This window comes from Chiloscyllium punctatum, chromosome 9 (assembly GCF_047496795.1).
Source record: "Chiloscyllium punctatum isolate Juve2018m chromosome 9, sChiPun1.3, whole genome shotgun sequence".
Classification (NCBI taxonomy): domain Eukaryota; kingdom Metazoa; phylum Chordata; class Chondrichthyes; order Orectolobiformes; family Hemiscylliidae; genus Chiloscyllium; species Chiloscyllium punctatum.
Window position 1 is genome coordinate 33,923,748 of NC_092747.1, and position 16,972 is coordinate 33,940,719.

General features: G+C 37.9%; 1 protein-coding gene across 4 annotated transcripts in view; it reads right to left on the minus strand.

The window, feature by feature from the left end:
* nbeaa (neurobeachin a) overlaps window positions 1-16,972 on the minus strand; it is a 913,644-nt gene that overhangs the window by 385,262 nt on the left and 511,410 nt on the right. For all 4 annotated transcript variants that reach the window (XM_072577218.1, XM_072577214.1, XM_072577213.1 and 1 more), the window contains one exon: window positions 3,270-3,394. In XM_072577218.1, the coding sequence (XP_072433319.1) occupies window positions 3,270-3,394 (125 nt within the window). The remainder of the gene's footprint in view (window positions 1-3,269; window positions 3,395-16,972) is intronic.

The following is a 16,972-nucleotide window of genomic DNA, read 5'->3' on the forward strand; positions in this document are numbered from 1 at the left end:
ACTTAAGTTTTGCAAATGAACTCGCTCAGCATATTGGCAGAAATCAGTGGGTATGTGCTGCTTTCACAAGATTAGGGACATCTTCTGATTGAAGTCTGCATTTGCATCTGAAATACTACTTTTCATCATTAGGAGCCAGAATAGTGCCTAAAATATTGTTGCTGTGGAGGCCAATGTGTAAAAAAAATACATGCTTGAACATTTTTTGTAGATACTTATTTTTGAATTGTTTAAACATACAAATATGACCGTAGATATTTCAGCATTAAGTCAGAATGCTGTTGGGCCAAACTGTCCTGTACGGATGAGTTACCTGTTGTATAAAATCTTTTGCTCCCTCCAAGAATACATTCAAAAATAATAAAAAAACTTTCAGTTTTATATTTTGAAATTCCTGATACTATAAACTCTTTCTGATTTAAGTTGAGTCACTCAAATATTACGTAGCATTACGATGCTGAAATACTTCAGCAGCAACTGTAATTACTGGATATCTAGGGGATCAACCAGATGCTTTATTGTTCATTAGGTAACTGAATGGAGATGAAGCTGGAGACGAGTTGGACCGAAACGTTTGCTTCTGCGCTGGACATCTCTATGACTCTATAATTGAGCATGGTGTGGCCGAGGAATAAAATTTGAAGACTCTCTCTCCTGGCTCCAATCCACGGTTTTCTCAGCTAGAAAAGTTTTATGGTAACAAATCATACCATTAACAGGTATCTTGCTCAAGTCATATCTGGACTTACTTAATATTTGAAAATTTCAGCTACTCATGCAGCCCGTGCCACACAAAACACTCATTTCCCAATGGGAATTTTGCATTTTCTGTGGCCGGACAGCAAAAGCATGGCAGAAGCTTGTTCTAATGGGCCAGGAAGAAACTTAAAATATTATTTTGGTTAGATTTTTCTGCAGATCAGAGGTAGCAGTAACACTGGTCTCTTTCGACTACCTCTAGAACCTTCCTCCTTCTGAGTGCCTCATCCCTAGGAATCCACAACAATGCACCAAGCCAGAAAATTTCCACTTCCAATTGCTGGACACCTTATACACCTTGCAGGTGTTGAGTTGGGCTTCAGGAATGTTTACTCAAAGCAGATTGTGCCATTAAAATTGGAAAAGATTGCAAGATTTTCATATTCTCAGTTTCTGTTCTTTTAGCACACCCCAATCCTGCCTCACTTTTAACATATGGGCACACAGTTCACTAAAGCAAATGATTAGAATGTAACAACTAAAAAGTGTATATTTCAAATCTGAAAATAAAGTTAATTTCAAAATCCACAATAGCTAGTTAGATTGTCCAAGATTAAGGTGCTTTGGAAGAAACAAGTGTATTTGTGGTTTTGTTTGCAAAGCCAACAACAGCAATCAGGTAGTATGAAGACTGAAAAAAATGCTTTGCTGTAGGAAATGGGGATAGATGTTAATCAAAATATTTATGTGATGTTATATGGTAGTTGAAATTATCATTAATAGGGCATGTTAAGTTGCAACAGACAAAACAGAAATTGTGGGAGAAATTCAGCAAGTCTGGCAGCATCTGTGGAGAGAAAACAGTGTAACATCTTGAGTCCAGTGACCTTTTCTCAGAACTCAGGAGAGTTCTGAAGGTGGGTCCCTGGACTTGAAACATAACTCTGCTTTTTTCCACAGATACTGCCAGACTTGCTGAGTTTCTCCCATAATTTCTGTTTTTGTTTGTTTCAGATCTCAAGTACCCACAGTTCTTCGTTTTATTTAATTATTAATTTGAAACCCCACTAAAACACTATTGGATGCATTGTACTAACATTGGTGGGTTTAGATGCCCACGTTGATGGTATAAATTGGGCCCATGGATACTCAGATTCCACAAAACACTAATTACAGAGGTCCTCATGAACAAGATGTAAAGCATATTTCGAGCAAAAGATTACAGGTTTTTTACAAGATGATGGCCGCTTACAATACACCATTAATTATACACCAACACCAGGGGTGCAATGTGTACCAGCAGGCAGAACCAAATCCCTTTCACTTGACAACCTAAAGTGTTAGTTAGCTTAGCATGATCACCATGAGCATGGTAATTTAATAACTCTGGAGATCTTTTGTTTGTCATTTTGAGGACTTTATAAGTACATATTTTAACTACTCTGATTGAAGTTAGAATAGAAAAAAAAACATTGACCAATCTTGAGCAATTCAAAATTTCAAAATCATAAATTTCAGCTTTTGAGATGCAGCACAGCTCCAACTACCTTGTATGGCCCATTTACAGTGACACTAATTTGGAAGAACAACATAACCTATTAACCTATTAACCTTTGTATGAACTAATAAATACAGATGTTGGAAAAGAAATTCAAATCACTGCCTCTAAGTTTTTTTTTGCAGTGCAAGTTTCTATATTAGACCTCAATTTCACATCATGAACTGCCCTATTAGTTTTTATTGGAAATGTACCATTGCTGTATTGATACAGGTGACATTTAATTGGTTAAGGAGTTATCTAAAACAGGTATTAAGTAATTGAGGATATTAAACATGTTAATTGGTGTTCTACTGGCTGGCTATAGATGTTGAAACATAAAATTCATGTTTAAGTGGTAGAATGTGTGCTTTACCTAGTGACACTTGATGTTGAGTGTCCGAGCCAACGGTTCTTAAAAAGGACTGACAAGGGACTGACAAAGGACACTCAAAATAATCTCCAGGAAACTTGGCATGGAATAAGAAGAGACAATTGTGCTCCTCATGGGACCTAAGAAATTATCTGATCCGCTGATGGCAAATTCTAGTCCGACTCAAGATTGTCTCATTGCCTCAACCCAAGCACGATCTGACATACAAATCAACCATTTGCTGTATTCCTCAACAGATATGAAGCATTAGGGTACCTTAGCTTGCTGATAGTATTTAAATGAATTTGTCTTTCTTTTCGGATTAGCCCATCAATGGTGCAAACATCTACCCTGTTAACTGTATGGATGCATAACTCAGCCTATGAAAAATTTCAGATTCCCTGCGGTGAATTAGCATTGCATTCTTAGCTAAAATACAATAAATGGTCATGAGGAGTTTAAATGGTTTGTCAAGCATGGTAAAATGTACTTTAAATTTTAAAAAATGCTGGTCTTCAATAGTTAACCTCTAGAAAAGATTTGCATTATAAATGAAACAATAAAAGCAATTTTTCAATTTTATAAAGAGTGTACTCCTGTCAATGCAAATGTGCTTTTCACCTCTGGAATCCCTCCTATGGAAAAATAACTAAAACTAACCATATTCTTCCGCAGATTTCAACAGGACCTCAGGATGTATTGATCCAAATGCATTGCGTATGAACCTGCGTCGGCGACGCAAATCATCTTCCCAGTAGTCCAGGCGCCAAAAATCATTTTGTTGACTGTGAAAACATATCATACATATACATAATTAGTGGAATGTTGAAAGTCAGCAGGTATTAACAGACTTCAACTCAGTAAGGTTTATTTTTTTGTTTGAAAAACAACTGCTGTTGTCTATTATTCTTTCTAAGAACAAGACTGAAAACTTTGAGACAGTGAAATAGTGTGGAGCACTTCTTCCCATTTCTCCACACTTTGGAGAAAACAGAAAATTTCAATTGCAAATTTAAAACCAAATTTAATGAAAAGACATCAGTGATTTTGGATGTCATTTCCTGTAATGCCCAACTGATATTCTATTTTCCCGCAGTTCCACGCTTTGATGTTCATATTATATTCTCATCTACATAAAATTTCAACAAGAACGGCCTTTTGAATTTACTTTATGGCAGTAAACAAGTATTAACAAACTATACTACCGGAATCACAAGGCAGCAAAAACTGCCATCCACATAAATCAGAGCAAGACCATTAGCAAATACAGCATCAAATTACATTTATAAATGCACAGCTTGCCTCCTTTTACAGGGTTTTTTAACAAGGCTTGTAAATCATGCAATGGGACCTCAAACCAAACAGCATGCAGTTTAATGACTATAGTCCCTCTGCAGACTGAACTTGGAACTATAAAATATTGCTTTACTTGAGGTTGCAGAAGCACGATTAAAATAATGTGTTGAAATATTCATTGAAATAATTCCCACAGGCAAAAAGCAACCTGAGAAAATTGCAATTTTATTCATTATTAATAAAGCTGAATTAGTGCTCAAAAAGTTCTAGCATGTGGTAATTGTCTGGATAAATTATTATTATAACATCAGTGAAGGTTTTGCACAATTTTATAGCTCTCAATTAAATCTCATCTCAGTATCCTGTGTTCCAAAGAAAATAACTCAGACCTATCCAATCTATTCTCTGAGCTAAAATTCAACATTCTCATATTCTTAATAAGGCTCTGTTACACACTCTCCATTGCAATCACATCCTCTGTGAAATGTAGCAAAAAGACTTGAACTCTGCAGTACTCTAGCTTAGGCCAAACTAGTATTTTATTCAGTTCTTCCATAACTGCCCAGATTTTATAACAGTGCATTAGCCAATGAAGGAGAAATTCTGAATGCCTTTTTAATCATTTAATTACCTGCCCTGCTACCTTCAGAGATCTGTCAGCATACAGATTTCGTTATACTCCTCAGCACTCCATTATATATTTTGTATTCCCTTGCTTTGTTACCTTCAAATTCAGAACCTCTCACTCCTGAGTTGTGAAGACTGAGGTGATATCTATGGTTGTTGTGAGATAGTCTTAATTCTACAGATGAAGAAATCCTGTGTAACTGACATTTAGCATTACAGATAATTGAAGGTATAAAATAAGAGATGGTTGATCACAGGGGAGGAAACTAGAATCACAAAATTACCTAATAGGAAAGAGACGAGGCTATACTGTTATATTTATTCTGACTCTTTTGAAAGAGTTATTCTATTTACACCCCATACCCATAATTCTGCAAGTAAGTTCTCCTCAAATTCAGTTCTAACTGCCATTGCAAAGTTCCTAAGAAATATAATTTCGCTATTTTGTTATATAAGATAATGATCCTGAAAATGTTCACGTTGAGCTGTACCAAGTTCCACCAATTTGATGATGTCTTTCAAGTGGAGAAGCAATTAGATTTGTACTAGGTTCTGATGGAGACAGACATGATACACATTGTTCCTCATAGTTGCAGCTATTTGGTTACAAACTGTAGCATGCTTCTAACATTATCACACACCTCTAGATCAGGTGGGATGTGATCTTGGTTCAGAGAAGGGACACTACCACTGCACCAAAAGACCATCTTCATAGTTGCAATCATGCCCAACTAGTTAATATTAATTATAACTATTACTATCATGCTATATATAACTATACCTTATCTAAAACAAATGCCTGTCGAGTTAAGACTCAATAGTGGTTTATCATTAATAACTAATAATTGGTCGGCCATTAGACTCAGTACAGAAAGAATATTGTTGACAGCAAACTACATCAACCACAAACCACCAGTGGTTGATAACCATAATATATAACATGATGAGCAGTCATGCTATTTCAAATTATATTTGAACCTGAACAAAACATCTTTTGAAGGCAAGTGACTGTATCACTTTTAAGATGACACACACCGTTTTGAAGATATCTATTAGGTCTTCCCTTAACCTTTCAGGCTCTGAGGAGAAAAAAAAATCACATTTTCTATAATCTCTCCAAATAACTGAATTCCTTCATCCATAATACTATTATACTAAATCTACATTGCATCTTCACCAAGGGCTAAGCATCCTTATTAAAGTGTGGCACCCAGAAATGTACACAATACTACAGCTGGGGCTCAATTAGTCTTTGAAAAAAAGCATGACTTTCTTGATTTTGTATTCAAATCCCAAATTGCAAAGCAAAGTTTGTGATCTTTGAGAAGATTTGTAGCTCAGGTTGAGGTTCAGGTTGTAAGCTTGCTCGCTGAGCCAATAGGTTTGTTCTCAGACATTTCGTCACCATGCTCGGTCACGTCATCAGTGAGCCTCCATTGAAGTGCTGGTGTTCTGTCCTGCTTTCAATTTAATGTGTCTTGGTCTATTAAGGTGGGTGATATTATTTGTTTTTTTTCTCAGAGATTCGTAAATGGGGTCCAAATCTTTGTTATTGAGCATGGTGATAAAATGTCTGAAATCAAACCTACCAGCTCAGCAAGCAAACTTACAACCTGCAAAGCAAAGTATCCCATATGTTTTTTAGAACTGACTTACCAATTTGCCCTGTATTCATCAATGATTGATGAATATCTAAATTGAGAATAGAAACCTCTGTATTTCATGATGGCCACAGCATTATAAGTATGACTGTCAAACCACATGGGTGATATGAAAGAAATCCTGGACTTGGTACTTAACTTTATTCCATTCTGGATTTAGGTTTGCGTGCTGATCTGGAAGGTTCATTTCCAAATGTTTTGTTACCTTACTAGGTAACATCTTCAGCGGACCTCATGCGAATAAATGCTGAAAATTCCTGCTTTTTATTTATTTGTCTGGGGTTTTTTTGGGGTTGGTGATGTCATTTCCGGTGGTGAAGTCACTTCCGGTTCCTTTTCTCACGGGGTGGTTGATGGAGCCTACCACATCGAGTTAGACTTCATCTGCCACCCCCTGAGAAAAGAAACAGAAAGTGACTTCATCACAGCAAATGACATTACCAACCCAAACATATAAATAGAAAGCAGGCATTTTCAGCATTGATTCGCATGAGGTCCACTGAAGATGTTACCTAGTAAGGTAACAAAACGTCTGGAAATGAACCTTTCAGCTCAGCGAGCAAAACTACATCCAAACCTCAACCTGAGCTACAAATCTTCTCAAAGTTTGTTCCATTCTGCTGTTGACTACCCTGAGAGAACATGATGAATTTATTTGTTAGAGATGAATACTAATACAATTACTAATCACTTTGAGAAATCAATGAATCCTGCATCGACTAGTATTACTAGCATGGTGATTTCAATGAGTAACTCCATAAAAGTTCAAAATTATAAGCTTAACATGGTGGCAAAACCAATAACATAGGTTATCTTTTGCAGGAATCCCACGAAGTGGGACAAGAATATCACTGCCTTCCCAACAAAACAAAATCTGTTAGGGCAACCTTTCTCTGACATTCCAAATTAAATCTGGTTTTGCCTATAAAATAAGTACTATGCATGAGTGTGCTTAAAGTCTATTTTTGTCCATTTCTGTTTCAGTCTAACCAGTCTCAGTTTCTCTCTTTCAGTCTTTTTCAAGTTTCTTTATTGGCAGAAATACAGGAAGATTGAAATAATCAAAGAACAACCAATGCCCATTCCATCAATAATATGAAGAACGATAGCCAGAAAACTAATTCACATATTCAAGTGTAAATTCACATGTGACACCCAGTAAAAAAATTACAATTTAATAAGTCTTTACATTCTGCAGGATAATGAACAGTAAATAATTGACAAGGCTGCATCTGTGTTTCAAATGTTTGTTGAATGAATAGAACTCTTCAAGAACACTTCATAGAAGATCTCTACAATTTAATCCATAAAGTATCTTCACTTCACTAAAGTTCACTGCACGTTGCATAATTTGGATGTGTTTCTTTACCCTCAGCATTTAAAAGGCTTAAAGGAAGAAAATTTCTATGCAAAAAGCATGTTTAGCAAATACTTTTATCCATGAATCTGTTGTCACAATTGTCTGTATGTGGTTGTTTTGGCCACTGTAGTCTACTTTTCAAATGGTAGTGATGTTTACTATTAACATCCAATGTAAGGAATTCAAAACAGCAGGTAATGCTTTAGATATTAATACCCTGTGTTTAGATTTAGATGTATTCCTTCACTGTCTCTCCATTCTTGCAAATATATTTAATCTCTTCAAAGATGTGATGAAACATGTGGAGGTGGTGAGACTTGAATTCAGGACTTCTGATTGGCACACTTCCACTCCACTGGAAAAGCACCTCAATTAAATTATTATTTAGCCTGTACACAAAGAAAAAAATTCATCTCTTTTTAAAAGTTATTCATTCAAGCAATGTGCGTGGAACTGGCCAAGCCAAAATTTAATTGCTTGCCTCTAATTGCCCTTGAAAAGATGGTGAGCAGCCACCTTTTCGAACCATTGCAGACCATACGGTGAAGGTACACACAAAATGCTGTTCTGAAGGGACTTAGAGACAAAAATCAAGAAATCATTTCATTGGAAGATGATGAAATTCAAGGAATTTCAGATGATGGCATGCCCATGTGTTTGTTGGTGATTTTCTCTATTTAAGCTTACAGTTTTGAGAAGCGTGGTTGAAGATATTTTGACACATTGTTACAGTGTATCTTGTAGATAGCAAATACTGGTGGTAGAGGGACTGAATGCTTAAATTGCGAATATAGCATTGAGTTTTTTGGCGTATTGTTGGGACTGGACAGATCTAGTGTGATGAAATGTATATAATTTATATACATTCATATATTATTAGAAATACATAAATATTGTAAATATTTATTAAATATAAATGTCTTAAATATATATTTTTTAAAGATTGAATTAAAAAGTAGTGGCATATAAAGTTCACCTAAGTTGTTGAGTATAGGAAATTTGAGAGTGAAGTGCCTAGTGTACTTAAAGCCTGTACACCAGCTGTGAGCAAGATTCATCAGAGGCCCAATTCTGCTTTAAATTAGGTGCTCCCCATTATGCAAATAGAAAGCCTAAGCAGTGTTTCAGATACTAGAGAGCACTATATAAAAGTTCCGGGTAAGAAATTTGGAATTCTCCTCTGTGTGTCGAGAAGTTAATCTTTTAATAGTATTGTCTTTCATTAAGTGGAGATGTTAGATCCTAGTACGTTTCTAAAAATACATTGCGAACACTTTCCAAAGTCCTGGAATGCGCAGTTGCTTCACAAATAAACTCAGACCATTCTTTAGCTGAACCGTTTAGTAGCTGATATTAATCTACTATCATGGTGCTGTCAGCTGTACATACCAAGAGCACCACAAAATACTTTAATTTCCAATATTGTGCAATTGCTGGAAAAATTAACGTACAACTTTTGATTGAGCCTTACAACTTTGCACTCCAAACAAATTATTTGTTTCTTGCACTTGTTTATGTCTCTTACATAGTTGCCACTGCCCAATGTCCCTAATGTCATAAATGTCCCTTCACTTCCATCCAACTGAAACCTCAATTATCCTATTCTAATACTTCTGTACTAACATATTCATTATTCACATGACACTATTTACCGACCCCTTTTATCTCCACCTGTCCCATTACCCTCCCAGCCCAAATTCATTACATCAGTTCTCAACTTCTTCAAGATCACGACCATCACATTCCCGTCACATAATCTATCCTCACCCATGCATTCTTCCTAACGTCCACATTAACTTTAATCTTGCTTTTCTTTCAAATATAACATTAGCATCCTGCCTTCTCAATATTCCAAAGGGATTGTAGTTTCTGCACTCCTCAGTCGTCTCATTCTTTTTCTATATGACATCTTTCCATGCAAACATTCCGTGTACTTTCTCCACTCTCATTGCTCAAGGCTCCAAATATTCCTTCCAAGTGAAGCAGACCCTTCGGTCCAACTCATCCACGCTGACCAAGTTTCTCAAAATAAACTAGTTCCATTTGCTTGCAATTGGCCTATATCCTTCTAAACCTTTCCTATTCAAATGTCTTTTAAATATTGTAATTATAGCCGCATCTACCACTTTCTCTGGCAGTTTATTCCACATATAAAGCAGCCTGTGTGAAAAGATTACCGATCTGGTCCCTTTTAAATCTTTCTCCTCTCACCTTAAAAATATGCCTCAAAGTTTAAACTCACAACCCCAAGGAAAAGACCCTTGCTGTTCACTTTATCTCTACCCCTCATGATTTTATAAGCCTCTGTAAGATCACCCCTCAATCTCCTACACTCCAGTCACAAAAGTCCCATTCTGCATATGCTGCAAGTGACCTTTACATCAGGAGAAAAACTGTAGACTGAGGTTACTACTTGGTGGAATAACTCAACTTAGGCCACAAACACATCCCAAGTTACCGGCACCCTGCCATTTTAATTCATTACCTTTGCTCCCATTCTGACTTTTCTGTCCTCGATCTACTGCAATGTTCCAATGAAAATCAATGCAAGATTGAGGGACATCTTTGGCTGGGTCCTTTACAAACTTCTGGTTTCATTTTGCATTTAACAGATTTAAATCATTGTGTTTTTTTGCTGGTTCTATTCCTTTTCTTGTTTCTCTCAATCACTTTCCTTTCAATTTTAACACTACTATCAAGCCATTCACACATCTTCTGGACACATTTTTATTTCCTTACTTATCCTGTTACCATTGGCATTGTGGCATAAAACCCTTTCATAATGTCATTTTCCCTGCCTTCCTCCCTTATTATAGATATTTTGGGCCCCACACCTCAGGGAGGATGTAATGACCCTGGAGTGAGTCCACAGGAGGTTCATGAGAATGATCCCAGGAATGAAATGCTTAACATATGAGGAACGTTTGAGGACTCTGGGACTATACTCTATGGAGTTGAGACAGATGGGGGGGGGGGGGGATCTAATTGAAACTTACAAAATACAGTCAGTTCTGCTGTAATGCAATAGTTCCATTCTCATGCGATTCTGTGTTATAAGAAAATTGTATAATAACAGCAGAATTTAAACTAAATAGGGTCTGAATCATGTTATAACCAACACATGTATTAAAACTTTGTGCCTTAGAAACAGTGTCTCCAATTTGTCAATCGTGTTATAGCGAATTTGAGTTAACGAAATGCATGTTATAGTGGAATGGCCTGGACTGAACAGCCCAGACAGAATAGACATTGGGAAGATTGGCAGAAGAGATGAGGACCCTAGGGCACAGCCTTAGAGTAAAGGAAAGACCCTTTAGAATAGAGATAATAAGAAACTTCTTCAGGCAGAGAGTGGTGAATCTGTGGAATTCATTGCTGCAGAAGGCTGTGGTGGCCAGGCCACTGAGTATATTTAAAATAGAGATAGATAAGTTCTTGGTTGCCAAGGGGATCAAAGGGTTACGGGGAGAAAGCAGGAAAATGGGATTGAAAAAGCACGATTGAATGGCAGTGTAGACTCGATGGGCCAAATGGCTTAATGTCTGCTGCTATGTCCTATGTCTTATATTCCACTTTGTTCTTCCTCCAACTGCCTTTCACTTTTACTTGCTCAAAACTTATCACTTATTATCAAACTTGAAATGATAGTTCTTTTCTTACAGACTATGCCAGACCTGATGAGGGTTTCTGACATTTTCTTGCTTTACTTCAGATTTCCAGCATTCACAGTATTTTGCTTTTGTCCTAGAGTACTTAAAAATATCCCTGTTTTTCTTACTTTAGTTCAATCTGGTTTCTGCTCTGCTTACAGTCCTGAAGCTACATTCTCAAAGTTACAAACTATATGCTGTGTTCTCGAGACTTTAGTACCTTTGACAGTATTAATATTCAGTATCTCTCCTTGTCTCTACATAACTGAGCCCTTTATTTCTTATAGTTTCATTCATGTCTGCCACCTGATAAACTCTTGGTATGAGTTTAACTCGGAGATTCATTCTTTATCTCCTCTAAATCGCTCCATTCCTTTGGCAACATTAACTGTTATGAATGCTGCTGTCTAAATTTCTGACTCCTTCATTGGTCCAATGACTTCTGCTACAATTCTCAACTGTCTAATTTGGATAAACCAAAACCTCCAGTTTATTCTGACCCTCCTTCATTGAGTATTCAAACTTGAGCTATACCATCACAATGACATCTATCTCTCAATCAATACATCTCAAAACCTCTGGTTCATTCTACCATTGGAAATCCATTCAAACCCCTCGCATCCTTTAACATTTGACTATTCTTTATGTTCTCTCCATTCCATCACAGGCAGCCATTTATTCAGCCATTGTAGTCATTTCCTCTGGAATGTTGCTTCACCACCTCCAAATCCATTTTCAAAATTCTCTGCAATGACTTTTTCTCTTATTGTTTCTTCAAACTTTTATATTTATTGTTTTGCCACTCCTACTTGACATTTAGCATTCTTTTTTCAAAATATGAAGCTGTTTAAAATGAAAACTATTGTTGCTATAATACAGTGGAGTCAGAATTGAAAACATGAACTTTGGTCTTTAAGTTGTTGAAATCCACAAATAAAAATAGTTTTGCTGCCTTTGTTTAATTAGAAACTATCTCACCATCACATGATAAACAGGAACCAAATGAATTCAGTTAGTTCAGTCCTGATTGTTAGCATAAAGATATAAATGAAACACACTACACCCTATTCACAAATAGAAAATTATTTCAAAATGCGGAGTAACACACTCTTTTACCCAAGTGATTATGTGATACTCTAAAATTATGCACTTTTACAATGTCACCAAGAACCTTTATATGCTTAGCTGGGAAATGAAGCACCAATCTTGAAGACAACTTGAAAATAAACTTTAAATTAAAAAAAACTCCACATTAAAACTATTATTGTGTTCTACAAACACAATCATTTGAAAGATTCAAATTTATAATATATTTGCCAGGCTCATCTATTTTATTATTGAGACATGCATTAAAGAGTATCAGGAAAAATATTGTTACTGTTCCTATATTAGCACAAAACATTAGGTCTGATTTCTCAAAGATCACATTCTATATACTGAATGTGATACAGAACTGAAATATCACACACTTTGTCATGTCTGCTTTCCTTTCATCTTTGATAATTATTTCTGAATATCTATAATGACCCAAACACTGAAATCAAACCACAATAAATCTTCAGGCTATAACTCTGAATGACAGACTATTCATCAGTAAGGCAATCTGCAGAAATAATTAGCTCCCTTGACTTTCACTTCCTACTTACCAATTGTATACAATGACAAAAATATGGTAGCCAAGGTTTATACAGAACAGGCTAAATTTATTATTCACATCTCCAATCAATCACTGAGAGGCTTACTTGAAAACCTAATTTGCTGTTAAGCATTGATAACCACAAACTGCCAGGAATGACTGGTTTACTACATATCTTCATCCACCTTATTCCATGTGAAACTTTGATGCTCAGTAGTTATACATTCTTTTTTCATAATACTTCTTTCCATAAGCAACTATTTCAGTCCATCAAGTTAATGTATTTGATTAGTTTCCTTTCTCCTCGGTTTTAAAGTTTGGTCATTTACTATGTTAATTGGCATGGCAAGGCATTACAAGGAAATGCACACATAGACAAAGCGCTGAGTGACTGAATACTAAAAGTATAAGTGAACAACCTGAAATGCAGCTTTATCCAGTCTGAAAGCTGCATGGCTGTCCATGCATGCAAACTCTCCACGCTGTAGCCTTTCAATGTTAGTTGCTACTATGCTTTGAAAACACATCTTTGCTTCCTGAGCAGCCTGCCATGGTCATGAGGGGTTGCTAAATGCCAGGTATTAATGTCCATGGATAAGGTGCATGTGTGGCTGGTATCCATAGATTTTGCCCTGAGATGCTGTTTAGACCTCAGCAAGGTGGAGATCCTTTTGAACAAGCATGGAACTGAAGTCACCAGGCCTGATTTGGATGCCAAGAATGCACGATGTCCAGCTTCTTTGGCATGTTTGATGAGATAGGAAGATATATTATGATGATGAAGTGAGCCCTTAAAAGGGCATTTGACAAGCAAAAGTCCCCTTAACTGGCAACACATCGCCTACCAGCAAAAAGCTCACCTCACCACTTATCAAAAGTATCAACAATGGAGTCAAATGTTCTTGATGTTAATTTTTTTTTACATAGAATTCCTATAGTGTAGAAACAGATCATTTGGCCCAACAATTCCACACAGACCCTCCAAAGAATATCCCCCCAGATCCATTTCCCTACCCCTATTACTCTACATTTCCCCTGACTAATGCACCTAACCTACACATCCATGAACATTATTGGCAATTTAGCATGGTCAATTCACCTAACCTGCACATCTTTGGACTGAGAGAGGAAACTGGAGCAACCAGAGGAAACCCACGCAGACACGGGGAGAATGTGCAAATTTCACACACACAGTTGCCAGAGGCTGGAATCGAAGCCAGGTCACTGGTGCTGTGAGGCAGCAGTGCTAACCACAGAGCCACCATGTGTTAAGACAGGCTTCATTTGACTTCTCACCTGATTTAGCCACAAATCCCAACATAGTCCATTTTACTCAGACCCTTAAAAAGTTCTGCCTAAAGTGACTAGTACAAAATGAAATTGGAACTTTCTGATCAAGTTGTAAAAATTTGATGGCCTGCATCCAAAAGTGCGAAAGGAAGTAGTTCTGAGACAGTGGAGGCATTGGCTAAAATATTCTGAAACTCACTGGATTCGTGAAGGTTCCAGTGGAATCCCTGTTCAAAGCAGGGACAAAGCAGAAAACTAGAGGTCAGTTAAATGAACATTTGTTATTATTAAGAAAGGAACAGCAGGACAATTAGAAAAGGTTAATGCAATCAAATGGAGTTAACATAGTTTTGTCAAAGGGAGGTAGTACTAATAAATTAAACTGCATTTATTTCAATGCAAAGGGCCAAACAGGGAAGGCAGATGAACTCAGGGCATGGTAAGGAACATGGGACTGGGATATCATAGCAATTACAGAAACATGGCTCAAGGATGGGCAGGACTGGCAGCTTAATGTTCCAGGATACAAATGCTACAGGAAGGATAGAAAGGGACGCAAGGGGTGGCGGGGGGATGGGGTGTGGCCTTTTGCTGAGATATTTGTATCATCAATAGTCATAGGTGAGGTGCCGGAATACTGGAAGTTGGCTAACGGGGTGCCACTCTTTAAGAAGGGTGGTAAGGACAAGCCAGGAAACTACAGACCAGTGAGCCTGACGTCGGTGGTGGGCAAGTTGTTGGTGGGAATCCTGAGGGACAGGATGTACATGTATTTGGAAAGGCAAGGACTGATTAGCGATAGTCAACATGACTTTGTGCGTGGGAAATCATGTCACAAACTTGATTAAGTTTTTTGAGGAAGTAAAAATAAGGATTGATGAGGGCAGTGCGGTAGATGTGATCTATATGGACTTCAGTAAGGCGTTCGACAAGATTCCCCAAGGGAGACTGATTAGCAAGGTTAGATCACATGGAATACAGGGAGAACTAGCCACTTGATACAGAACTGGCTCAAAGGTAGAAGACAGAGGGTGGTGGTAGAGGGTTGCTTTTCAGACTGGAGGCCAGTGACCAGTGGAGTGCCACAAGGATCGGTGCTGGGTCCTCTACTTTTTGTCATCTACACAAATGATTTGGATGCGAGCATAAGAGGTACAGTTAGTAAGTTTGCAGATGACACCAAAATTGGAGGTGTAGTGGTCAGCGAAGAGGGTTACCTCAGATTACAACAGGTTCTGGAGCAGATGGGCCAATGGGCTGAGAAGTGGCAGATGGAGTTTAATTCAGATAAATGCGAGGTGCTGCATTTTGGGAAAGCAAATCTTAGCAGGACTTATATACTTAATGGTAAGATCCTAGGGAGTGTTGCTAAACAAAGAGATCCTGGAGTGCAGGTTCATAGCTCCTTAAAAGTGGAGTTGCAGGTAAATAGGATAGTGAAGGCGGCGTTTGGTATGCTTTGCTTTATTGGTCAGAGTATTGAGTACAGGAGTTGGGAGGTCATGTTGCAGCTGTACAGGACATTGGTTAGGCCACGGTTGGAATATTGCAAGCAATTCCGGACTCCTTCCTATCGAAAGGATGTTGTGATACTTGAAAGGGTTCAGAAAAGATTTACAAGGATGTTGCCAGGGTTGGAGGATTTGAGCTATTGGGAGAGGCTGAACAGGCTGAGGCTGTTTTCCCTGGAGCGTCGGAGGCTGAGGGGTGACCTGATAAAGGTTTACAAAATTATGAGGGGTGTGGTTCGGGTAAATAGGCAAAGTCTTTTCCCTGGGGTCAGGGAGTCCATAGCTAGAGGGCATAGGTTTAGGGTGAGAGGGGAAAGATATAAGAGAGACCTACAGGGCAACTTTTTCACACAGAGGGTGGTATGTGTATGGAATGAGCTGCCAGAGGAAGTGGTGGAGGTTTGTACGATTGCAACATTGAAGAGGCATTTGGGTGAATAGGAAGGGTTTGGAGGGATATGGGCCAGGTGCTGGCAGATGGGACTAGATTGGGTTGGGATATCTGGTCGGCATGGACGGGTTGGACCAAAGGGTCTGTTTCCATGCTGTATATCTCTATGACTGTGATTCTATGGAAGATGCATTAATAAATTTTCTAGAGCTCTTTGAGGATATAATGAACAGTGCTGTTAAAAGGGATGAGAATATGCTAAATTTGGATTTTGTGAAAGAATTTGATATCTTGACATGTAAAAGGTTATTGCACAAGATAGGAGCTCACTATACTGAGGGCAAAGTATAAATTGAAGACTGATCAACACACAGAAGATGGAGAGTCAGAATAATTTGGTATTTTTCAAATTGGAAGGACTAAAGGGCCTCAATTATTTACTATCTATGTTAATGACTTGAAGGAGGGGCAAGAGCGTAATGAATAGAATAGAATTCCTACAGTGTGGAAACAGGCCTTTTGGCCCAGCTAGTCCACACTGACCCTCTGAACAGCATTCCACTCAGAACTACCCCTTTACACTATTCTGGTAATCCTTCAATTCTCACAGCTAATCCACCTAGCCTACACATCCCTGGATACTAGGGGCAATTTTGTATGGCCAATCCACCTGACATGCACATCATTGGACTGTGGGAGCAAACTGGACCACCCGGAGGAAATCCCTCGTAGTTACTGGGAGAATGTGCAAATTCCATGCAGATAGTCACCTGAGGAATCGAACCCAGATCCTAGCATTATGAGGTTGCAGTGTGAACCACTGAGCACTGTGCTGCTCCTTATATAACCTAATATATCCAAATTTGCTGCTGATACAAAACTAGGCGGGAGGGCATGTTGTGATGAGGACATATGGGCAAAAGCTTGGGGTAGGTTGTGTT